The sequence below is a fragment of the Rhinolophus hipposideros genome, assembly GCF_964194185.1.
Source record: "Rhinolophus hipposideros genome assembly, chromosome: 2".
Lineage (NCBI taxonomy): Eukaryota > Metazoa > Chordata > Mammalia > Chiroptera > Rhinolophidae > Rhinolophus > Rhinolophus hipposideros.
The window spans coordinates 2,900,311-2,925,414 of NC_138048.1; the positions used below are offsets into that span (position 1 = coordinate 2,900,311).

General features: G+C 40.7%; 1 protein-coding gene across 2 annotated transcripts in view; it reads right to left on the reverse strand.

Moving 5' to 3' along the window:
- The window catches only part of SLC9A9 (solute carrier family 9 member A9), a 571,800-nt gene that overhangs the window by 198,332 nt on the left and 348,364 nt on the right, over nucleotides 1–25,104 (reverse strand). For both annotated transcript variants that reach the window (XM_081066979.1, XM_081066980.1), the window contains exons 10-11: nucleotides 19,569–19,682; nucleotides 17,870–17,981 (exon numbers count right to left, since the gene is read on the reverse strand). In XM_081066979.1, the coding sequence (XP_080923105.1) occupies nucleotides 17,870–17,981; nucleotides 19,569–19,682 (226 nt within the window). The remainder of the gene's footprint in view (nucleotides 1–17,869; nucleotides 17,982–19,568; nucleotides 19,683–25,104) is intronic.

A 25,104-nucleotide genomic window follows, 5' to 3' on the forward strand; every position in this document is an offset into this window, starting at 1 on the left:
TTAACTATATTTGCAAGGAGAGGCATTACAGATTAAACGCCAAAGTTTCAAATCCAAGTGTGATGGCATTAATAACAGCAGAGATGTAGACTTAGAAGAAGAGTAAATAAAAACACAAGCAATAAAGTAAAAGTTAAAATGGAAGGCAACTCTCTTGGGTAACACAAGACTTGCAAGACATTTACGGGCCCTGTTATATTAGGTAACAGGACAAATGAACATTTATAATGACAGGAAGTATAAGTCAAAGAGACAGTAATTTGGTTATTTTTATAGAGAGGTATAAATCACACACATAAAATTTTAGTATTATATAAAATATAACATTTTTATATTTACTAGATTTCTAAATTTCTAAATCTTTATTCATACATTAAAAGAATTTTAGAAATTGAATACAGGGTAGGATGAGGAAAACTCTAACTAGCCTGGGTTTTATCCCTGGGTTCCCAACTTAGAATATAATGCTCCTTTCTTATCTCCATGCTGAGAATATACAAGAGACAAGTGGCATAAAAGAAGATCCAAAGGGTTAGACTAGAGAGATTTAATATATTTTGCCTGACACAAGAAAGCCTCAGCAAGAAAGGAACATGCATTCTGATTATAAAATACCTTTAAGGAACAAAATGTAATAGAAGAAGGAAATTATTCTGACTCCATGTAGACAAGGCAATGGCCTGAAGATAAAAAAGGTAACATTTAAAGTAGATATTAATAAAAGAAAGTTCTTATACATCAGAAATTCTGAACACTTGAGATGACTGCACTCAACAAGGCAAGTCCCCACAAGAGATGTTCATGCACTCAGACCCAGCTGAGAACCAGAGGGGGATGTTAATAACCTTTGATACGGGGGGGGGGGGGTAGTTTCATAATGTTCCCTCCAGGAAATACAAATGGTGTCATTAGGGAATGAAAACTCAAGGAAACAGTCTTGCAACCGACTTCTGTATCTGAGGCCAAGTAAAGCTCCTAACAGTTCCAGACAGGCGATAGATGGCACTCTTTTTATTTTTCTCTTTTCCTCAAGCTCACATTGTTTGAATGGCCATAAAGGAGTATTACCCCCAATTAAGTAGTGAGTATTTAAAGTATTAAATGATGAGACTCTAAGTATTTGTTTTTATTTTTTGACTGTGTGTGTGTGTATTTGTTTACTGGGTCTTTTTGCAAGAAGAAAAAGAACAGAGACTGGAATAAGAGTTAACTTGCTCTACCAGGCTTATTGTAAACTCTCTCATGTTAGATATCAAAGACAAGGAAGATCACAATCATTTATCTTCCTAAATATGTTTAATAATGTATTGCTATTATGTTGCTAGCCTAACTGCTCTTAAATCTAAATTATCTCTACATGAGCAGTTCTTGGTTTTAAAGTATACTCAAAAGATTTCTGTTGTTCTGGCTTCTAAAAAATATATATCCTATATATAAAGCTCTCTATTTATAGGATGTAATGTAGAGATCTCTGGGGGGGAAAAAAGTGCAGCCGCTGACGTGTACTTGTGGCAAGTTGAGAAATATTGCTAATTAGGGCCAGACTCTAAGATGTTGATAAGAGGATGCCTTCTCTACATGATGACCGCCTAAAAAACCATGGGGCGTTTTGGGAGAAGGGGTCATCTGTCTGCAGCCCTGGTCACATGTGGCACATATAGCACATGTCACACATGTGGGATGGCCTGGCAGCATGGGAAGCATGAAACTGAGGTGAGGTTGCCAAGTGGACAAAGTAAAGCTAACTTAGAACTCCAGGTAAGAACTATTGCCTATGTCCCACTCATCATTTGTGATTCCGAAGTTATTTATCACACATGTGTAGCCCAGACAACTGTCAAATCAATGGCCATTCATTACTTCATTCAACATGTGTATCTTCGTCAGACATTAACAAAATACCACAGACTGTGAGCTTCAACAAGAGATTTACTTCTCACAGTTTCGGAGGCTAGGATGACCAAGATCAGGTGTGCATGTCAGGTTCTGGTGAGAGCTCTCTACCTGGCTTGCAGAAGGCCATGTTCTCACTGAGTGAGCGCAAGCTCTGCGGTGTGTGTTCTTATAATGGCACTAATCCTAGCATAGGGGTCCCACTCTCATAACCTCATCCTAACCCAATTAGCTCCCAAAGGTCTCATCTCCAAATGCCATCACATAGGGGTTTAGGGCTTCAACATATGCATTTGGGCGCCACGATTCAGTCTGTACTAGTGTGTACTGATTACCTGCTACGTGGAGGTTCTGTGCCCATGGATGTGGGAAACAGAGGGCTTTAGGATTGAAATCAGTTAGTTAGGCAATCAGCAAAATACTAGAAGTGAAAAATAATGTTGAATTTGGAGTTTCTTTCACCTAAACACTATTTCCAAAGAAACACAGCATTTTGCTTAGAAACCCAGGAAATCCAAAACTCATTGTCAAACTTGTGTTTTGTTCCATTTTATGGACATTTTGGCTAATTGGATTTACCTTTCTTTTTCTCTTTGTTTTAGCCTACTAATGGAAATAAATCCATATTTTTGAGACTTGATAGACTATACAATTTTATTTTAGATGGGCTTACTTTGCAGAGATTTGACATATTTCATATACTTAGTTGGAAAATTAGCATCATCTTGGGGGAATAAAAGAATTACCTGCCTTTAATTGTGGCTTCATTTAAAATTGGCCTCTAAGGGATCCTTATGTTACTTATGTTGGTGTACTATTCATACCAATAGAGGATTACTGAGCTGAGGACAGCTTTCTAGCAAGAACCCCAGCCGCAGAAAAAGTGCAGCTTCCTGTTTATCTTTAAAGAGTAACAGTGAAATTGAATCTCTTATACATAGGCAAATGTTTCCTGAGTGAGTAAAGGGTAGATACAGTTACACTGAAATCAAAGAAATATAAGTGATTTTTATTGAAGGCACAGTGAAATAGTCAGAAACTAAACATTTATTGAGCACGCACTATGTACTGTCCATTACACAAGACACGGTGTGGGGGGGGTATAATGATGAGGAAATTTGGGCTCCTCTATTCTAGGACTCATTGTCCTACAAAAATGACTCTCTGCACAGGTAAACTGAGACAAGGTGGATTAGAGGTGTAGTGTATTCTTTGTATGTATAGTCTGATGAAGAAAAAGCTAAGATTGCCGAACTTCATGAGGGCCCAAATCATGACTGCTGACAACAGATGTGTAATGTTTAAGTCGTTGAAATCATTGGTGGGGTTAAAGAGGTCTTTGCAAACATGGCTTTCTATCCCTGAATCATTTTCTCCCATGCAAGTTCTCTCCAGTTCTTTCTCCTATAACCCTCACCCAAACTTCACCTAATTTCAACTGATATTCAGAGCTCAGCTGAGCCACTGACTTCCCTAGGACACCTCCTCTGAGGTCTGGGCTGCTTTCAGCTAACTTACATCCCTAGTACAACCTGTGCTAACCCGATCAGGGAATTTATGACATTACATTGTAACTGGCTGGCTCTTTGTTTAGCTACACCTGGAACAATGCCAAACACATAATAGGTGCTCAGTAAATATTTGTTGAACAAAGCAGTGAGTGGATGGATGTTCTGATTTTTTGTGATTCCAGATTACATATGGAAAAGTAATTGATACTTACCAGTTCAATGGAATGGTTGAGTAATTGTTTCTTCAAGTTTAGCTTCGGCCCTTTCCTTGTTTATTGGGACCCTGAAAGCCTTATATTGAGAGTCAAGAGACATGGGATGTGCTCTTAGTGTTGCCCTGACTGGGTGCATGATGATAAGCAGGTGCCTTATCTGGATCTGTGTTGTCTCATCTCGAAACGGAGGTTTGAAGACTAGACTTGTGGTTTTCAACCAGAAGTTCAAGTCAAACTTAGCTATGGAACTTAAAAATATATGTAGTTATTGACGCCAGTGTCCTAACTACAGATGCAGCTTCAGCAGAGAGTGAGTCACATGACAGCTCAGGCTCCTCTCACTTGCCTCTCTACTACCTTGGTCCAAGGCCCAACACCTCACACCTGACTGCACCCCTGACAGACACTCTGGTCTCTTGGCGTCCCGGCCTTCATCCTCTCCTCCTTCCAGACTATCCATGCCCCTTTGAACAGTTTCCTCAAAACCTAGCTTTCTGAGGTTCACCAACCATAAGTGGCTTCCCACCACCATAGAAATCCTTCAGCACCTCACCCAACTTTTCTCACTTGCCTGTTCTTTAATGAGAACTTTTCATACAAACAAGGTGGTCTTCTCTGTCCCCATAACAACTGTTATCCTTCCCTTTGTGTCATGATCCACTGTTAACCCATTGTTTCACTTCTTTCTGCCTCTGTTCCACCCCCATGAACTTTCCCCGGAATACTCCAGTCCACGTGTTCCCTCTGTCTTAGAAATCCTGTAAAACATATTACTCATGCCATTTAATATTGTTTATGTCATTTAACATGTTACCAAATGATAGTCTGAGATAAATCAGTAGTTTAATGTGATCTGTTCTTTACACTGAATTTTGAATCTTTTAAAATGTTGGAATTACACCTTTTTTTACACAGCTCTTATATCTCTCTTTGTACCCAAAGCATGAAACTCAGTAAATGCTTTTAAATTGAACGATTACAGTGGTTTCAGATCCTCTAGATATGAGGTGGTGGTAGTCAAATATTCATTCCTTCAGTCCTTCAGGCTCCAGGGGATAGCAGTAACCAAGAGATAGTCTCTGCCTTAAAGGAGCTTCCAGATTAGTTTGAAATAGATAAAACTCTAACTCTAACTCTCTCTCTCTCTCTCTCTCTTTCTCCCTCTCTCTCTCTCTCTCTCTCTCTGTGTCTCTCTCTCTCTTTCTCCATATATATATGGTGGGGTACTAATCATGTAGGGTAAGAAGCTAGAGAATGTATTTATGTGAAGGGTGGGGTGTGGGTGTTTAGGTGGTTAGAAAAGCCACTCTGGTTAGGTGTCATCTGAACAGTGACTCTAATGGAATGAGGGAGAGGCCATGTGCATATCTATAAGAACAGGCTTCTGGAACAGTAGGTGCAAAGGCCCTGAGGCAAGGATGTGCCTGGCTGTTGGAGTAGCAGCAAAGGGAATGGTGTGGCTGGAATCAGCCAGATCCTGTTAGGTTCTTGAGTAGCAAGGCTTTTGAAATTTATTTTGAGATGAAAACTTTAGGAAATTTTTTGGCAGGGTAGTGATATTATCTGTCTCATGCTTAAAAGGATGACTCTGGCTCTGCTATGTAAAACAGATTTCCAGGCTGGAGGTAGAAGGTCAGTGAGAAAGGCTGCTGGATTAGTCCTGGCAAGAAGTGAAAGTAGATCAGACAAGGTGGTGGCATGATAGATGCTGGAATAAGGTCAAAAGGCAAGAATATGTGCTGATAGGGGGAGAGGGGTATGAGAAGAAGAGAGAACTCCAAGAATTTATGACTGTATAATCAGAAGAATTGGGAAAACTGTGGGAAGAGTGTGTTTGGGTGTATGGGGGAGATCAAGGATTATGTGCCGGCCATGTGAGCTCCAAGATGCCTATTAGTTTCAAATGCAAGAGGAGAGGCTGAGTGGGCGGTTGGATCTAAGAGTCTGAACTTCAGGGGAGAGGTTAGTCTTTATACTGGAGAGTGTGGGAAGATGGCTGGAAAGTTTAATGCTTGAGGTGTAGGAAGATAAAATGCATTTTAAGCCAAGTTTGCTCCCGCATCAAGGCCTTTGTACATACCGCTCCTCCCACCTCCAGCTTTCCTTCCAGGCTGCCTCTGGCTGTTCTCATCGTCTCAGCGCTCAGAATGGCTGCCCTGACTTTCTAAGTACCCTCACTTTAACCTAGGTCTTCTTTTGTATGTCTTTTATTGCAATTATCATCATCTGAAATTTTTATGTCTATTTTTTAATCTTAAGATCTGTGTCCCTTCACAAGAACTCGGTAAGAGAAGACTTGCTGCTAGATTGGTGCCTCTCTTGGAGTAAGCTTTCCTCAAGCATTGGATGAATAGATGAGGGAAAGGTCATATTTTGCATCTGAAACACAGCTGGAACCCAAATGAAAATGAGCAGCAGATGGACAGGAATGCAGAAATGTCCCTGAGAAACCAATCCATTTTTTTAACAGAAATGTCCCTCAGACATTTGGGATATAATCCATTGCAATCCCTTTTTCCCTTTCATTTCAAGTACTGTGAGGGGTTTGATTTCAAAGATTTAACACATCGTTATCATTAATCTGATAACTCAAACCTTAATTTAGGTCTAAAATTCAATTATGCATTGCTTTTACCCTTGCTGAAGTCCCATGACCTTGCAAAGGATAACTACTTTCAGCTAAAATGTCAGTTTGGTTCAAAATACATTTTCCAGGATAGTACAGCCTTGCCACACAGCTCCATTTTCAGTTCAACACCATTTTGTCACATAGAAGTGAAGCCAACACATTGTTCCAATGGAAAAGCCTTTTGCATTCAAAAATAAATTGAGTTTTTCTGGAAACAAAGTCTGTGTTAGGCAAGCAGAACTTTCTTTCCTTCATCTCTCTCCCTGAACTTGAATCATTTAAACTTAAGTACACTGAAAAAGAATGCAACTAACTTCAGTATATTTTTGCATAATATGAAGTTTGTTTTTGGATGCCTTGGGCAGCCAGGAAAGGTAATTGTAAATAAGATTAGCTCTGTCACATCTCTAAGTCAACATGCACAGATGCCTGTAGCTTTGGAAGTTTATTTTTATGTAGGTAAGGTAGATGTGGCAGTTAACTATGGAATTATTCTTGCTACTAGCTGAGATCTTCAATAGAAGATTTCAAGAGAAAGGCTAAAAGAGATCAGAAAAAAGAAAACATCCTATGAGCAGTACACAACTTATGGTAAGGTTGTGTTCTAAAGGACAAGTTATAAGCTTTCTGTTTAGACCAGTGGTTCTCAACATGAGTGATTTTGTCCCCTAGGGAATATTTGGCAACGTCTGGAGACATTTATGGGTGTTCCCAATTGGAGGTGGTGGTGGTGGGGGCACTAATGTTAATGTAGTGGGTAGAGACCAGGGGTGTTGCTAAATATCCTATAATGTACAAGACAGCCCCCAATAAAAAATAATTATCTGGTCCAAAATATCAACAGTTTCTGGGCTTGAGAAACTCTAGACAGTGGATTGCTTTTCCCAGAGGAGCAATATTATAAATGGTGATACTGTCCCTACTACAGTGGGCTGTTCTGACAAAGGTGGCTATCTGTCCACCAGAACCCATTCTTATCATACATGGTATGCTGCTATAACTGCATAAGCTAAATTTCCTAGCATCTCTTGCAGCTAGATATAGCCATAGGGCTGGTTCTCACCAGTGAAATGAGAGCGACAGTGATGCATGGAGTTCCCGGGTCAAGACTTTTAAGAAGCAGCTGTCCTTGCCCCAGTCTTTCTTTCTCCTTTTACCATCACAGTGTGTCCTTATAGCAGTGGTTCCCAAACTTTAGCTACATCAGAATCACCTGGAGGACTTATTCAACCTTGGATTGCCGGACTCTATCCCTAGAGGGTCTGATTGAATGGGTCAAGGTGGAGCCAGAGAATTTGCATTTCTAACAAGTCCCTGGGGTAATGCTGATACTCCTAGTCCAGGCACCATACTTTTAAAACCCGTGTCTTAGGGAATTGTGGTGCTACAAAATAGAAGGAGCCTGGTGATATCTGAAGCACCATTTGGAAAATAGGACTCTTTTTCCCTGTCCCCATGTTAATATCAGTTCTGGCCTGAGAGTATTTACTACTGTGGTTCAACCACTGAATTTTTGGATTCTGTGTATTCCAGCAGCTCAGCCTATCCTAAGTCTCTCTACATCCACTTACCCTACATCTCTCTCCCTGCATGTCCTATAGAATCACAGAATAGTTATTAAAAGATAAGGAAATAGGGGCTGGCAGGGATGGAGTGGTCAAGGTTACATAATAAATATTATAGTTGGTTATTCAATCTGTGTTTCATCCCCTCTATTGAATACTTAATCCATAGCAGAGATAAAAAATCATGGTTATCTTAAAAATTTGAATTTTAAGGAACTATGTGAAGAGGAAAAGATCCTTCCCCTTTCCTAGGCAGAAGATCAAACTGAGGCAACATTTTGAAATAGATGTTTTGTCTTTTGCTCCCCTTCTCCAGCTCTCTCTCTCTCTCTCTCTCTCTCTCTCTCTCTCTCTCTCTCTCTCCCCTTTACTTCCCTCCTTCCTTCCCACCCCTCTCTCTCCCTTTCCCCAGCATCACTGACATTATGTTACTCCTCACCCAACCCCCAGCCCAGGCCACGCCAATCTAAAATGACAGGATTTTTACTGTCCAGTCAAAACTCTCATTTTCTTCTGCAGCCCAAATGAAACTTCTTCCAGGAAGAAAACAATTAGAAGGAAGAAATCTGTTCAGGAAGGATAGCACACTATCCTCCTAAAAGTCATGTGTTGAAATACTTATTAACATGTGCACTTTCAGGTTTATTCATAGAATTTAACGGAGCTCCAGCAAAGTCCAGTGACATTTTTCAGGCACTAGGGGAAGAGTGTGGTAGATGGGACCAGGGATCCTGTAAGGGAGTGCAAGGCTGTCATTCATAGGCTGGGCACTTGCTTTCGTGTCTGCTTCTGCATTCATGCAGATCCAGGGTCTCTAAAAGTCCCTGGTGCTTTTGGAAGAGCCTTCCAGAAAGAGTCAGTGGGAAGCTGGGCTGTGGGGTTGGGTCCCAGCCCTATTCACAGAGGTTTGGTCTGTCTGTGAAGGACTTGGTTGCCTAAAAAGCGTTTGAACATACCCAATATATCAGGGTTAATACCATAAATTCCTAAACTATTTAATGACCGTATGAAAATTTATCACAAGGCATTTTTAAATGTAACTGCTTCTTGTTCATTTGCATATATAACTTATTTGAGTCAATCTTAATGACTTCTTTGAAGTCTAGCCACACAACCCAGGGCAGAATTAGGATTTGTGCCTGGCCTAGACAGGCTAATTTTTTGAAATTGGTTCACATATGTGGGTAGTTTTCTAAGCTTATGTCTACATAATGCCACAACAAGCAATTAGTAAGCAAATTCAGGATAAAATATGAAAAAAAATAATGTAGTCCATTTGTTTGTTTCAGTGGACAGACAGGTTACTTTGGTTCAAAATATCATTCAGATATTTGTGACACTCTTGACATCCTGAAAAACCAAAATGTACACAGTAAGTTCCTGAATTAAATGATAAAATCATTTATTTTCCTGTATACTTCCAGGGAGAGGCGACAGGCATTCTGGATTGTCTCCTTTCATTACTCCGAGTCTGTCAAGGGCTGGCTTTCTCTTGTTTTGGTCAAAGTCTCTCACCATATAGGATGGTCGAATGATGTACAAGATCTTGCCACTTTCTCACACTCAATAAATGTCTAAGTAGATAGTGGCATTTTGCATGGGCTTATTTGTCCCCGAGTAGGCTACAGTGTATTCTCCTTACAAAAGCTGGTACTTGGAGTCACAACATTTTGATTCACATATTAGTGCCACAAGTAAGTCACTGCTGCAATTAAAGGTAGAGTTTTAATAATTGTCCTTAAATGAAGGGAAGGATAAGAAGCCCTGGGTCTTGCCTTCCACAGGTATGGCGCTAGCACTTAGCATGGCCTCAGGCTGTGTCTTCCGCAGGGATTTGACAGCCAAACCCCCTTTGGAAGGAATATTTCAGTCTCTGGTAAGAAGTTTTCCCAAGAGCAGTTGTGAGTCCATAGGAATCACATCTCCGTGAAGCACTGACGACTCTCTCAGCTGTAGTGGTTAAAGAAAGTGATGGAAACCATGTTGTCATTCGCTGAGTGTTTCCTCGGAAACAGTCCCAGGGCCAGGCATGGTGCATACATTTTCTAGTCTGGTTTTCAGCACTGACCATCTAAGGTAAACATTATTATCCCAATTTTTAGCCAATGGAACTGAGGTTTGGAGAGAGTTCGTCACAGACCCCCGTGCGGCTGTGCCCACTTCGAAGCCTGAGCTCACTACACTTCACCAAAACAATAGTTCCTAGTTAGAAAATATTGTGGCATGCCAAATAGCAGAATCTAATTTGCTGCACAAAAATGCAAGCACTAGTAATTTTTATTGTAAATTTATTTTGTAGCTAAGTGAAGAATGATCATGTTTTGTCCTAATTACAGGAGAAAACAACTCTACGGGGCTGACCACAGTTCTCAGCTACTTCTGGGCTCTTCTGAATTTATCATAATCACATAAATTTACTCAGTGTTTAAAATTCTGAGGACTTAATGGGATCTGCAATTCATATGGCTCGACTATGCTTATCTTTGTCACAGCAATGCTGCTGTACTGATTCATTATTCAAGAGGACATTTCTGTGATTGCTTGACACACTGGTTAAGACATTTTCATGACTCATTTCCTGCATAAGCTGGTTATCCCTGTCCCATTTGAAGACGTACTCCATTGGGCCACTTTGCTCTCTAACGCCTGCCCTAGGCCACAGTGGGTATCACGTGAGAGGGATTGGGGCTTGGTGGAAGTTCATCTCCTCCGATGGAGGAAAAAGTTCTGAGTGTGTGCCACATTATCTGGTTAGTGTCCTTGTACTGGTAAGGAAGAGATACTGGCCTAATCAACTGCACAAGGTATGCCCACAGCAAGAAGGATTTATAGCACAAAAGGGAGAGAGAACACCGGATTCTGGGTGGAGCCCTGCAAAGACATAGGCCTGACAAGGAATGTTTGACATCATGAAAGTGTCATCCAACCTTTCTCTCTCTGAAAGTACGAACAAGGGAAGAGAGAAGGAAAGAGTCCTGTTGCTTAGAGGGCTTAGAATCTCAGATAACCTTTACATGTACTTAAAAAAAACAAAAACAAAAAACCTAAAAAACAAAACCTTTTCCTAAGTTGAAGTTAGGTTTAGCCTGATTCTTGATTCAAATCACCTGGCTTGTGTAAAAGTCCCAAGGTTTTAAATAAAATCTCAGGTGTATAACTGGAAAAGAAACCCATCTCCCCAACACAGAGCAAGCAAAGACCTGAAAAATGTTCTCAGACCCGAATACTACCTTTGAAGAGTGCAAACAATATTTCTGTTATCAACACTCAGGAAAGGGCTTTTTGGCCAGCAGTGAGTAGGTAAAAACTATTTTCTTTCATCCAAAAAAAAAAAAAAAAGGTTTTATTTGTTGATTGAAGTCTGTCCTTAAAATTATTATTGCTTAAGTAGCATTTTAGTGAAGAGTACAAATTTAGACACATTTAGACAATGTTGTAGTGTACAACATTTAGACAATGTTGTAGTTTGTTCATTCATTTGCCTATACATGCACCAGTTGTTTGTGGAAGGTTATGCTTTCCTGACCATCCTGCTCTACAAGCTCTGGGAATTTCCAATTTTGGAATTAGGCCCATAAGCAGCTCTCAGACTCTCAGACCCAGCTTGCTTGGTTTTACAGGTAGGAGCTAAGCAACAGTAATTTTAAGGATGGAGATTGACAAATGAAACCTTTTTGTTTTGTTAAAATTATAGTGTGCTGGGTGCTGAGGTAAGGAGTAAACTAAACAGATAAGCATTGGCCTCACAAAGCTCCCAGTCTAGAGGGGCATACAGGCAGGCAAACCAAAAACCACAATAGAATGTGATGAGTCCTAGGAGAGGAGTAGTGTTGGGTCTATGAAAACAGACGAGATGGGCCAGCCCAGACCTGAGGAATCACCAAGACATTCTACAGGAATTGAAGTCTAAGCCGAGATCTAACGAACAACAGGAATAGCTGAATAAAAGAGTGAGGGGGGGGGTGGGTGTAGAAAAGGTTCTGGGCAGAGGGAGAGGCTGAGTGAATAGGGGGAAAGTCAGCATGCTCAAGGAACTGGAAGAAATTCAGTAACTGGCCAAACACTGCTATGCTGCTATGTTGAGATGGCAAATGGAAGAACAAGAAGCAAGATTAGCATTTGGGAGGGTTTAAAACAATCAGAATGAAGTGAGAGAAATAGATGGAAGACAGAAGCTCAGAACAGAAGCCATGAATTGCGATGACGTTCTGGGATGTGCTTCTCAAACTTTCATGTGCATGTAAATTACCTGGGGATCTTGTTAGAAGGCAGGTTTGGATTCAGTATTTCTGGGGAGCTCCCAAGTGATGCCAGATGGCCTGAAGACTACACTTTGGGTATCAAGGATCAAGAGAGCACATGGAAGTGTCCCTTTTATGTGGAGGCTGGGAATTGTGAGACCGTCCTTGTGGCTTAATGGCGTTCCTTTGGCTTGGATTGTCACAGATACAGATTCTTGTTCCTAGGCACTGAAACAATGACCATGGCTCTTCGCTTTCATGAAGTCTACATGTTTTCTTCCTGGCTGAACTGACATTCTGCTGGTCAAGGCTCCTTAAGGGCCAAAGTCTCAAATTGGCTCTGACCAGGGCCCAACTGATGGCTCACCAAAAAGACAGTGAGAAAGGGGGCCTCCTGCACAGTGGTTCTTAAGCCATTCCTCGTAGTACACTGTCCTCCCATAGCACACTGGTGTTCCGTGAGCTGCAAAATAGTTTCCCAAACTTGAATAACAATGGCAGTCTTTCACCATGAGGGTAAAAAATGAAGGCTAGCATAAAAATTTTCCTGATCGATGGGTTTTTCTGTATGCCTTTCTCTTAATCCATTGGTGCTGAACGCTAATGAGAGCGGATGGACAACCCAATGAGCAACAAATATTAGCAGCCAAGCCTGGCAGCGCTGGTGCTGTCTTTAGGGCATCTGAGCGCAGGGATGAGGTTCCATGTTATATCTGTACACTGCAGCCACCCTCCCTTGTGAAACCCTTCTAGTTTATAAGATAGGGCACATTGGGGTGTCAGTGTCTCCGTGCAGCAGAAACCAGCACATTGCGGAGCATGCTCTCTGACGTGTTCAACCTGCCCAGGGGCTCGGGGCCTCTGTCTTGTCTGGCTCAGTGGCTCAGTGCAGTCGCTCTGCATGAGGCTCTGTCACCGACAGGCCACAGTCCCCAGGTCACAGAGGTTGCAGGAATGTGCGGGGCTCCATTGGGAGTAACATTTCTCTTCCTTTCAGCAACTCCCAGTTCTCACTTAGTTTTAAATTAAATAAAAATTGCAGCACATGGGTTTGAATTAAAACAAGAGGCCTGATGTTTTCATAGGTGCCACCTCAGGAGGAAAGGTCATTTGTGTGAAGCACATCTCCTTCAATTTAAACCACAGAGCTGTGCCTCTTGGGTTTCGAGGGAACTGAGGGCAGGGGGAGGGCAGCTCACTCCGGCATTAGGCGGGGCTGTGCTCAAGAGAGACAGGGACATTTCAGGGAGCTGAGCATTCTCTTAAATCCGTTGTGCTGCTGTCACACCATACACAGAGCAGTTCCCAACCCCTGGCCGTGAAGGTAACGAAGGTCTTAGGAATGTCTCAGGATAGTCTTCCTCAACTGACTCTTGACTGCAACCTAGCTACCAAAACCAGAATTTGCATTATTAACAGCTTCTCAAGACAGAAAAGACAGAGACACCCACTCCTGACCTTGATGCCACTCCTTATGTTCAGTTTCTAAGGCTTCACGCGTGCACGTGTGTGCATGTACACGTGCGTGTGCGTGTGTGCGTGTGAGCATGTGTAGATTACTAGTCTATGCAACACAAATTGGGTAGGATGTGTGCTATTGAGAAATTCGATGTGGGCCCTGCCCGTCGCTTCATTCTGTTTAATCCACTCCGGAGGCAGACGGCGGAGGCAGGCAGAGGGTGATGATGGTGGCGGTGGGAACGGCCGTGAAGAATCTGTTTTACTCAGAAGCACTGCTGTACCAGAGCTGCTCCCAGAGCTCCAAGCCCTTGTTCAGTGCTCACTGCAGGCCCCACTCACTGCCAGGAGAAGAGGAAGAGGCAGCTGGATCCCTTTGCACACTTTCACCTCCAGGGTCATTCAGAGTTGGGGACAGGTCTGATTCAGGTTTTGTGGGGCCTGAGAAACATGCATTTTGGGGGTTCCATTAAAGAAAAATAGTACAAAAAGTCTTTTACAAACGTTGCATACCATCAGAACACACAGCTACGGTCCCTCCCAGGATCTTAGAAGGGGCTCGTGTAAGAATGGGAGCCTAAAGTTTAAGCTTCATTAACTTTACAAGTGAATCCGCTTCTGCTGGGAAGGCATCGCCAGCTCTTTCCTGCCCAGTGCTCAAAGGGCACACTTACATGTGGGTAAAAATGACGGTAAAGGATTTATCAGAGGGTAGGTATAATTGACTAGGAAAGTCTAGGTCTTATCTGGCCCGCCTTTGAATCACCTGGGCTGCACTGTCTCCGGGAAGGAGCTTGGGCCAAAGCCAAGCTCTCTGTCAAGCGCACGCCTCTTACGCAGGACCTACATCTTTGTCTCAGCTGACCCAAATACCTACCCAAGAAACGGTATCAGTGAATGAATAGCTATGCATGGCTATGAATGAGTGCATGTGCAAATAAATTCACACTCGCATTTTAAATGAAAAGTCATTGTTTACCTTTTCCAAAGGACTCTGAAAATGTTTTAAGCTATGTAAAGAAAGCTTCAATCTAAGTTTACTAGTGAAGCACGGACTGCATTCTGAAAGAAGGCGACCAACATCATCCTTATTGGATGACCAAAACCACTCTAGGCATAAGTAAGAATATCAGATTATATTATAAAGTAAATATTCTTTAAAGGGAAGGGATTTTCTTCTGGTTTCAGCAGAAGAACCCAAAAAAGGCTAGACAGCATGTTCTTTGATCTGCTTCTTTACCTCCTCCTCTGGTTTATGTTACCTTAAGTTGACTTTTTAAATTCTTTATTTCCTGGCAAATACCATGAACACTGTAGGTCCTAAGTGAGGCATATCAGAATTCAAGCAGAAAATCAGTTCAGCCTGGAGCATTCTCTTTTGAAGAAAAGATTTGAGCTGCAGGTGGTGAATTCACCTGAGACTTCCTGCACTCTGATGGGGCCAGTGAGTGCAGTCTACAACCAGAACCAATAGTTAGAAGGGGCGTCTCCCACATGTTTGGTTTGCTGTGAACTGGATGGGGCTGGGTTTGCATGAGGAACATGTTAGACATGCTGGGGTTGGCCTGGGCTAGGAAGGGCATGGTTTTCATTTAACTTTTGTTCTCATGACCTTGAGGGTAAATTTGGAGTAGGGTCATGTAGATGAGAGGCTCTAAATTCAAAGTCAAGAAGCTTGGGTTCAAGTCTCAATTTTATGTCTAATTGTCATGAGATTGTGAGCAAAATACCCAACGTTTCCATCTCTCCATGTCTCTGTCTGCCCGCTCCCGCACTCTTTCCATCTGCAAAATAGACCAATATGCTTATCCTGCTTTGCCCTGGCTGTGAGTCTCAAAACATTGCTCATGAAAGGTATAAAGTGGTTTTTGAGTTGAACATCTATGATTCCATTACATAACCATGTAATGTTGCAATTTCCTCCTTTTAAAGCTAAGAAGACAGCTTTTTTAGTGGAAAATCCAAAGTTCTTTCCACCATACGAGGGAATGTCATTAATACTACTAACTTGTAGTAAAAACGGCATTAACAAAATGAAGTAACCCCATCTCTTGGTTGTTCAGATTCATTTCAATGTGAAAAGTATATAAAAATCCAATCAAATCTATAAACAGAAGTCCATGTTGGCCCAAGGTGACTGTGACCCTTGAGGCCAAGCTGCTAAGCTGCTGACAGTAAGTGACTCGACGTCTGGCCCATGACATGGATGATCAATTGAAAGACAATGGTGCCACTCTCTGGACATCATAGTCATGCATGTAGGGGTCCCGACATTTCGGCATGACGGTCTTTTTAAAGCTAGAAGTAGCTCATTAGCATTCCCCTGAATATAACTAATCTTGCCAACCCCGTAAATGCGATGGGATTATTCCTTTCCTTCTAGGGGGTGAAGATGCTTTAGAACAGGGCCACATAGCAAATATTTTACGTTTTGTAGACCATATGGTTTCTGTTGCAACAACTCAACTCTGTCCCTATCGTGCAAAAGTAGCCACGGACAATAGGCAAAAGAAGGGGTCTACCTGTATTCCAATATGCCAATATGTACAAAAGTGGCACGGGCTAGAATTGGTTGAAAGGCCACAGATTGCTGACTCCTGCTTTCGAGTATCATAAAGATATCATCCAATTCCAGGCTTCCTTATGTCCCCCAGTTATACACAACTTATGACTGGCCTCAGTTTTTAATGCAGCCCCAATTCTATAGCTAAACGAACACAGAAAGGGCCAAAGCCTGGAGATATCATCAAGCCAGCTGGCCATTTGGGCAGACGCTTCACATCTCCATATGGTTATCTAAAACCCACACTTTCTCAAGGTAGACTTTGTAAAATAAAGCATTGTTTAAAATATAACATCCAATTTTAAAAATAAGCCAGTATTCTCTAGAATAAAACTACTGATGTTCTGATGGGAAAGAAGGCAGAGTGCTTTCCAACTCCTAGAAATGCTTTGCAAAAACGCAACCCAGTGCTCACTTCCTATTTATAAGTGAACAAATATGCCTTTTTGATTTCTCATGATAGAACTGAACTCCTCACCAAAGTTCATTGCTGCTCTAAGTGAATGGTCACCCGTCAGTCCAACTTATCCTTTTTATGACTCTCTCTCACTCTAGCATGTCTGGAAAAGTAGGGAAGTACTCTCAGTGCCCTGCAGAAGGACAGTTTTTCACTCTGGATCTCCATTTGCCTGTGGAGGCAAACAACTCATTCCCAGCCTGGGAGATGCCACCTTTCACTGTGTGGAACAGGCTACAATGAAACTGAAAGTGAAACAAGACTTTTATTCCTAGTACTACTTCTAAAAATGTGGGTTTTCAGACACTTGGTTGGGTTTAAAGTGGAGTCTCACAGACCTGAGTTCAGGAATGATTGAGTCCTCTGCCAAGTTACTTAACCTCTTTGAGATCTTGAACCTCAGTTTCTCTATCTGAAAAATGGGTTAATATCTACATCATAGGATTGATCTATAATGAGTAGCAAATAATAGATATTTAATAAATCATAGTTTCTCTCACTTTTTCAATGGCTGCCTGTACACCCCAAATTTTATTTGTTTGCTCTATTCTGGAAGAAGTTTCTTTGTTTGTTTTACTCTCACATATCTTCCAATGAACGGCCTCTGTGTGTCATATAAGTGGATACACACATAGAAGACATATAAGCGGACAGGTCTCCAAGCAGGAAAGACTAATGGTAGGAATATTGATTGAACAGAAAGAAACCATAATCCCCAGAGGAGTTCAGGGTCAACAGATTCATTTGGTTTATTTTCTTTTGGGAAAAGGAGCCATCAGGTATGGTTTAAGCACGGGGGACATAAGCTTCTTGAAAGCAGAGACTTTGTCAATTTCATCCACCAGTGCCTGGAACTGCTCTTGGCACTTGGTGATTATGTAATTAATACTTGTTTTCTCCACTAATAACAGAGCATACTTAGACATGATTTGCTTTTGCATTAACCACGAGAAGTCCTGGAGCTTAGCGTACTTAAGGAGAAGGAGCCTTAACACTGGACAGAGATGGCACCATTGACAGACTACTTACCTTCATGATCATGCAAATTCCCCAATATAAAAACTGATCTGAAATAGGTCAGGGGAAAGTCCAAAGCTGATTCCAGGCCAGTTACTGGCAGATACTGTACCTTGAGGCCACCCCAACAAGATTTCCTTTCATTTAATTTTCCTTCCAGAAAGAGAAATCCCACCGCTGCTCAGAGTACCAGCGAGGTGCGAGGCCCAGTGGGGTAACGAGAAGTGATGCTTCCCGAGGTCTCTAAGCCTCCCCATGGCTGTGCACGTCCTGTGAGAGCGTGAGAACAGCAGCAGTGACATCTAGCACAGTTCACGTACCTGAAAACATCATCATGTGCTGAAAGTTCCAGGGAATCTTCTGTGTTCGGCCCAGATTCAGGAGAAAGGAGAGGGGATATATGTTGCAGGCTCTGGCTACAAAAATTGCTAGCTGGAGACAGGCACGGGGAAACATTGAGGAAAATGGTGCTGCAGAGAGGGGTAAGTTCTTGACCTTTAATTATTATGTCTTTAGGTTTCTCTATATTATGACACAGACACCAGGGATAAACATGTCCAGACATGTACTCGTATGTCCCACTTGCTTCCAAAATTCATCTTTCAATGTCAGTTCCTTTCCAGAAATAATAGAGAGCTCTGCATTTCTTTGAATCTATATTTGGTTTATAATTGTTAACCCAATGCCATTTCAATCACTGTAAATTTTCTCATTACATTTATGTTGCTGATGACTGACTCTATGCTCGATTCTGCTGCAAAATGTGAGGCGGAGACCACTCAGTGGCCGGCATTAGCTTCTCAAGCAGCACTTTAGAAAGGATAAATGTACTTTCTCATGATTACCACCTCACTTTCCATCAGTTCATATTCCCTATCTCTAGCAAGCTTCACTTATTTTTTGCTTCTGGTAGATTTAATTTTGAGAGGAATTGCCTGTCTAAACGTATAATGCAACTAACACTTTCAGGGGCATTTTACTAAATCCAAACTTGATAGGTTAAATCTATGAAAATAATGGTGGTCGTCACCACCCTCCTGTTGTCCTCTAGGACTCCTTCCCTGATAGTCTGTCTATTCTAGTTTACCCTCAGATGTGATGCAGTGATTTGTGAGGAGGGAGCTTCCTCCTAAGATCCAGGTTTGGGGTGAAATTAGAGTCAGCTGAGTGCTTTGTGAGGCAAGAACAGGAGGCAAATACAGATGTTTAGTTGGAACGGGGCTTACAGAGAAGGGTAGCTTTCCTGGCTGTAAGAGCCTCTACTGTGATTGAGGGGGCATCGGTCTGTCCATTGTCCAAGTGGAAAGAAGGACAACAGCTGCCGACTGTCCGTGGAAACATCCTTAGTGCCTCAGTGTCCTTTTGTACAGACATCCATTCCCACTGGGAAGGGCCGTACCCCAGGCCTAGAGGTAGAAAAGTCCACTGCACTAAAAGTGATGTCTAGATTTTGTCTGTTATTCTGTTTATAAGAAAGGGTTATCTTATTAAAATAAACTTCCATGTCCACAATGATGAAAATATTGCAAGCACATCCATCATGCTAATTTCATTGGCTCTTTATTCTATATATCCTACTTTCAAAGTCCTTACTGGAAAGAAGATTTTACCATCTTATAATGAAAGTATTTTTAAAGATTAATAATCCTGTCTTCTGATACACGCTAATGCAGATTACATATATTTATTTATAAAGACTGCATTGACATATTTCTATGGAAATGATTCATAATTTTAAACATATTGTGAATATTCAAAAAATGCCATTCTCCCTTACTTTTACGTGTTTAGTTCCCCCAGTAGATTCCAAATTTCTTAACTGGAACCATAAGCATTTACTAAAGGCCCCAGTTTCTTAGGATGCTTTTCTCTCCTAACTAGAAGTTACATGTCTGCCCTAAATTTGAGCCCCACAGCAAACCTGAGGAAATTACTTTAACAATTTAACAGAATAATCAGTAAAAGTAAGTAGTTTGTTCTCTTCCCTTGTCACCCCATGTTCAATATTTCAAAGGATACAAAGGCTCCAAGTATAAAAAGAGCATTAAAGATGTGATTCTGAAATGTGAACAGCGCCAGGCCCATGTAACAGAAGATAACGTTCTCAGCCAAGAAGTTCATAAATTCAAACAACTGAAAACAAACAGAAACCAAAACCCATTAATTATGACTCAGGTTTGACTTCACTTAATAACCTGTACTGTATTTGATGACTGATGGCCCTTCTTTCTTCAGGAAGGCCATCGCTTTGGCCTTGTGTTGGCTTCTGGGGGGCAGGGCACAGAGGCCCCTGCCTGTCTTGTCAGGCCAGGTGACTCTACCATGGCTCTCTACCGAGGGACAGATGCTGCAGCCATGTCAACATCCCATCCTCCTTCTTGGCAAGGCTGCAGCAGATACCCCTGGGTAAAATTAACCAGCGTGATGCTGGAACATTCCTACTGGGATGACAGATATTCTCTGCTATAGAAACTGAAACTGTGTGATTTGCTTAAGGTGTATTGTAGTAAACAATGCAAAGATTGCTTAGGCCCTTCTGCACATACCCCTACGTGCACTTGAGTTCCCAGAACCTAAAGAACCACATTAAAAAAAGCTTCAGCTAAATTATCTTCTTTAGGCAGGCAGGAGGGATGAACTTGGAAACTTGGAATAAGGATGAATGTCGACTATATTTCAAGATTAGAACGATCAGTATATTTCAAACCCCAGACAATGAGACTCATTACATTGATTGATGTAGGTATATTCATTAAATGTCTACAATTTCTAGCTGGTAAAAAGAAGATGATTAATTCCAGGGATCAGTTTATTCAGCAAGAACACAATAGATACATTTAATTCAGTCAGAGGAATGGAGTGATAACATCTATGCTGATGAATGCTCCCGAGAATTATTCTTAGACCATTAACTAAACAATTTGAGTTGACCATGAAAAACGTTCTCCAACTTCCAGATTAGAAATAAAAGGGAAATGTGTCCAGGGGCTGCAACAGAGACAGATTTGGAAGAGACTTTAGTTTGTGTTCCAGACTTTTCATTTGGAACTTTCTGAAACTTCGTTCTCAGACCCACATAAATACCACGTTTGGTAAATGTCTCTGGAGGCATTTCTCTTGGCTTTTTAAGAACTCATTTTTTTCCCCCATGTAATGTATTTACAGTCCTACAAATAATGCCCAATACCTGTTTACTGACAGTTGACAGGAAGAAAAACGGAATCGTGTCACAAACATTATTTAAAACCAATAATAGAAAGAAAGGATTTGAAAAGATACAGCTCCTGTGGCACAAAATGGTCTTTGTGCAGTGGCAGCAATCATCAGTTATTTTGAGGACTCTTTTCGCATTCTAGGCTAGCTCATCTCAACAAATACTGTCACCCAAATAACCACAGAAAACTTGAAAACATGAGGGAAAATATAGGGGATGGGGAACACTTTTCTACCTCATTAAATCTTGACTTTTTCAAGAAGTGAGATTTGGCTGTCTTAATCTGCTTGGGCTGCCATAACGAAATACTATAAACTGAGTATCTTAAACAATAGAAATTTATTTCTCACAGTTCTGGAGGTTGGGAAGCTGAACACCAGGGTACCAGATGATTTGGTTCTGGTGAGGGCCCTCTTTCTGATTTACAGACAGCAGCCTACTTGCTGTTTCTTCACACCATGGAGAGAGAGATCATCCCTCTCGTGTCTCTTCTTATGAGGGCACTCATCCCATTTGTGAGGGCTCCACTCTTATGAACTAGTCACCCCTCAAGTGCCCCACCTCCAAATACCATCACATTGAGGGTTAGGGCTTCAACATCTGAATTGGGGGAGAGGTCGGCACAAACATTCACTTCATGGCAGCTATCCAGTTTTTACTATTAAGAAACATATGCCAAGCTTAAATCTATAGGGACGCTTCTCCTGCCCCCATCCCAAGTCTATTTTACTCTAGAGAAGACATTTTGCTATCTAGGAGCCTCTTCTTGGTGGTGACATTCCTATTTCCTTTTGAGGTCCATCTCCGTCCCACACTCAGCCCATAGATTGATGTCTCCATAGCTTAGATATGGAATATGTGATTTAGGACTAAACCACTCAAATCATGCATTTCTCCAGCTAGTGTGATTGGTATGATGCATTTAGAGCCAAATATATATATATATATAATTGTTGCTAGATACACAAATATGTACATATATGTGTATATTTGTGTATCTAGCAACAATTTTATATATATATATATATATATATATATATATATATATATATATATATATATATATATGGCGAGGCCTTTGCAGTGAATGTTGGGACAAAGACGCCCAGCTTTTCACCGTATGAGAATCCAGTAGCATGCAGCCATCTTTTGATCACAGGGGAAATAGACATCCGAGAGAGAAGCCATGTCCTGATGACACTGTTTAATCTTCTGTATTCAACCTCTCTCAAAGCAAAACCCCTCAGACGTTTGAATTAAAGAGGCCAAGAAACCACTTTTTGACTTGAGGTGGGGTTTCTATCACTTAAAATGATACAACTCCTTTACAGTCCTCTACTGGTTTAACAAAACAAAACACCTCTCTGACTCAATATATATGATAAATAAAACGGTGTGTGGTCAACATTTTTACTTTTTTCACTGAGTAACAAGTCTGTTATCCCTACCCACCACCACCACTACCACCACCAAGTTTTTTAATATCCACCTTAAAGGTGGAAAAAAGTGTATGGACAAAGTAATTTTTTTTCTGTTGGTTGTTGAGATACGATAGAAATTTGTCCTATACACTTTACATGGGGACTCATGGTATTAAATATTTGTTTTAGAGATTTTCTTACTTTGTTTCTTTTCCCTTTTATTTTTTATTATTTTTTTATTAGTTTCAGGTGTACAAACAAATCTACTATACATCTGACACTGTACACAGCTGTTACAATACCATTGATTATATTCACTATACTGTAATATATTATATATATAATAATAGTTGACATTCAATATCAATTTATATTAGTTTCGGTGTACAGTACAGTGGTTAGGCATTTATATTATTTATTCAGTGATTCCCCCCCGCCGTAAGTCTAGTACCCATCTGACATCATATATAGTTTTTACATTATTGACTATATTCCCCATACCATTTTCTCATCCCCATGACTATTTTGTGACTACCGATTTGTACTTCTTAATCCCTTCACCTTTCTCACCCATCCCCCCAACGCCCCTCCCTACCTTGCAAACATCAGTTTGTTCATCTGCATCTATGAGTCTATTTCTTTTTTTTTTTTTTTTTTTTTTTTTGTGTAAGCATATTCTTTTTTTTTTTTTTTTTTTTTTTTTTTTAATTTATTTATTGGGGTGACAATTGTTAATGAAATTACATAATTTCAGGTGTACAATTCCGTATTACATCATCAATAAATCCCATTGTGTGTTCACCACCCAGAGTCAGTTCTCCTTCCATCACCATATATTTGATCCCCCTTACCCTCATCTCCCTCCCCCCACCCCCCTTACCCTCTGGTAACCACTAAACTATGTCTGTGTCTATGAGTTCTTGTTTCTCATTTGTTTGTCTTGTTTTTGGTTTATATACCACATATCAGTGAAATCATAGGGTTCTCTGCTTTTTCTGTCTGACTTATTTCGCTTAGCATTATATTCTCAAGATCCATCCATGTTGTCAGAAATGTTCCTATATCATCTTTCCTTAACGCTGAATAGTATTCCATTGTGTATATGTACCACAACTTCTTTATCCATTCATCTATCGAAGGACATTTTGGTTGTTTCCATGTCTTGGCCACCGTAAACAAAGCTGCAATGAACATTGGAGTACACGTGTCTCTATAGAGAAATGCTTTTATATTTTTGGGGTAGATACCCAGGAGAGCGATTGCTGGGTCATATGGTAATTCTATTCGTAATTTCTTGAGGAACCTCCACACTGCCTTCCATAGCGGCTGCACCAGTCTGCATTTCCACCAACAGTGTATGAGGGTTCCTTTTTCTCCACAGCCTCTCCAACACTTGTTGCTATTTGTCTTGTTGATGATAGCCATTCTGACTGGGGTGAGGTGATATCTCATTGTGGTTTTTATTTGCATTTCTCTGATGATTAGTGATGTTGAGCATTTTTTCATATGTCTATTTGCCATTTGGAAGTCCTCTTTAGAGAAATGTCTCTTTAGGTCCTCTGCCCATTTTTCAATTGGGTTGTTCGTTTTTTTGTTGTTGAGTTTCATGAGTTCCTTGTATATTTTGGATATTAGACCCTTATCGGAGGAACTATTTGCAAAAATCTTCTCCCATTCAGTCGGTACCCTCTTTATTTTGTCGATGGTTTCTTTTGCTGTGCAGAAACTTTTAAGTTTCATATAGTCCCATTTGTTTATTTTATCTTTTACTTCCATTGCCTTTGGAGTCAAATTCATAAAATGCTCTTTGAACCCAAGGTCCATAAGTTTAGTACCTATGTTTTCTTCAATGCAGTTTATTGTGTCAGGTCTTATGCTTAAGTCTTTGATCCATTTTGAATTAATTTTGGTACATGGTGACAGATAGCAGTCCAGTTTCATTCTTTTGCACGTGGCTATCCAATTCTGCCAGCACCATTTATTGAAGAGGCTGTCATTCCTCCATTGTATGTTTTTAGCTTCTTTGTCAAAAATTATCTGTCCATATTTATGTGGTTTTATTTCTGGGTTCTCAATTCTATTCCATTGGTCTACGTGTCTGTTTTTCCGCCAATACCATGCTGTTTTGATTATTGTAGCCCTGTAGTACAAGCTAAAGTCAGGCAGTGTGATACCTCCAGCACTGTTCTTTTTTCTTCAGATTGCTTTGGCTATTCGGGGTCTTTTGTGGTTCCAAACAAATCTGATGATTTTTTGTTCTATTTCTTTAAAAAATGCCATTGGGATTTTGATGGGGATTGCATTAAATCTGTATATTGCTTTGGGTAATATGGCCATTTTAACTATGTTGATTCTTCCAAGCCATGAGCACGGAATGTCCTTCCATTTCTTTGTGTCATCTTCAATTTCTTTCAAAAATGTCTTATAGTTTTCAGCATATAAATCCTTCACATCCTTGGTTAAATTTATTCCTAGGTATTTTATTCTTTTTGCTGCAATTGCAAAGGGAATTGTTTTTTGTATTTCTTTTTCTGAGATTTCATTGTTAGTATATAGGAATGCAATGGACTTTTGTACGTTGATTTTGTAGCCAGCAACTTTACTGTATTCATTGATTGTTTCTAACAGCTTTTTGGTGGAGTCTTTAGGGTTTTCTATATATAGCATCATATCATCTGCAAAGAGTGATATTTTAACTTCTTCATTCCCAATTTGGATGCCTTTTATTTCTTTCTCTTGCCTGATGGCTCTGGCAAGGACTTCCAACACTATGTTGAAAAGCAGAGGTGATAGGGGACAGCCCTGTCGTGTTCCTGAACGTAGAGCAAAGGGCTTCAGTTTTTCACCATTAATTATGAGATTAGCTGAGGGCTTGTCATAGATGGCCTTTATTATGTTGAGGTATCTTCCTTCTATACCT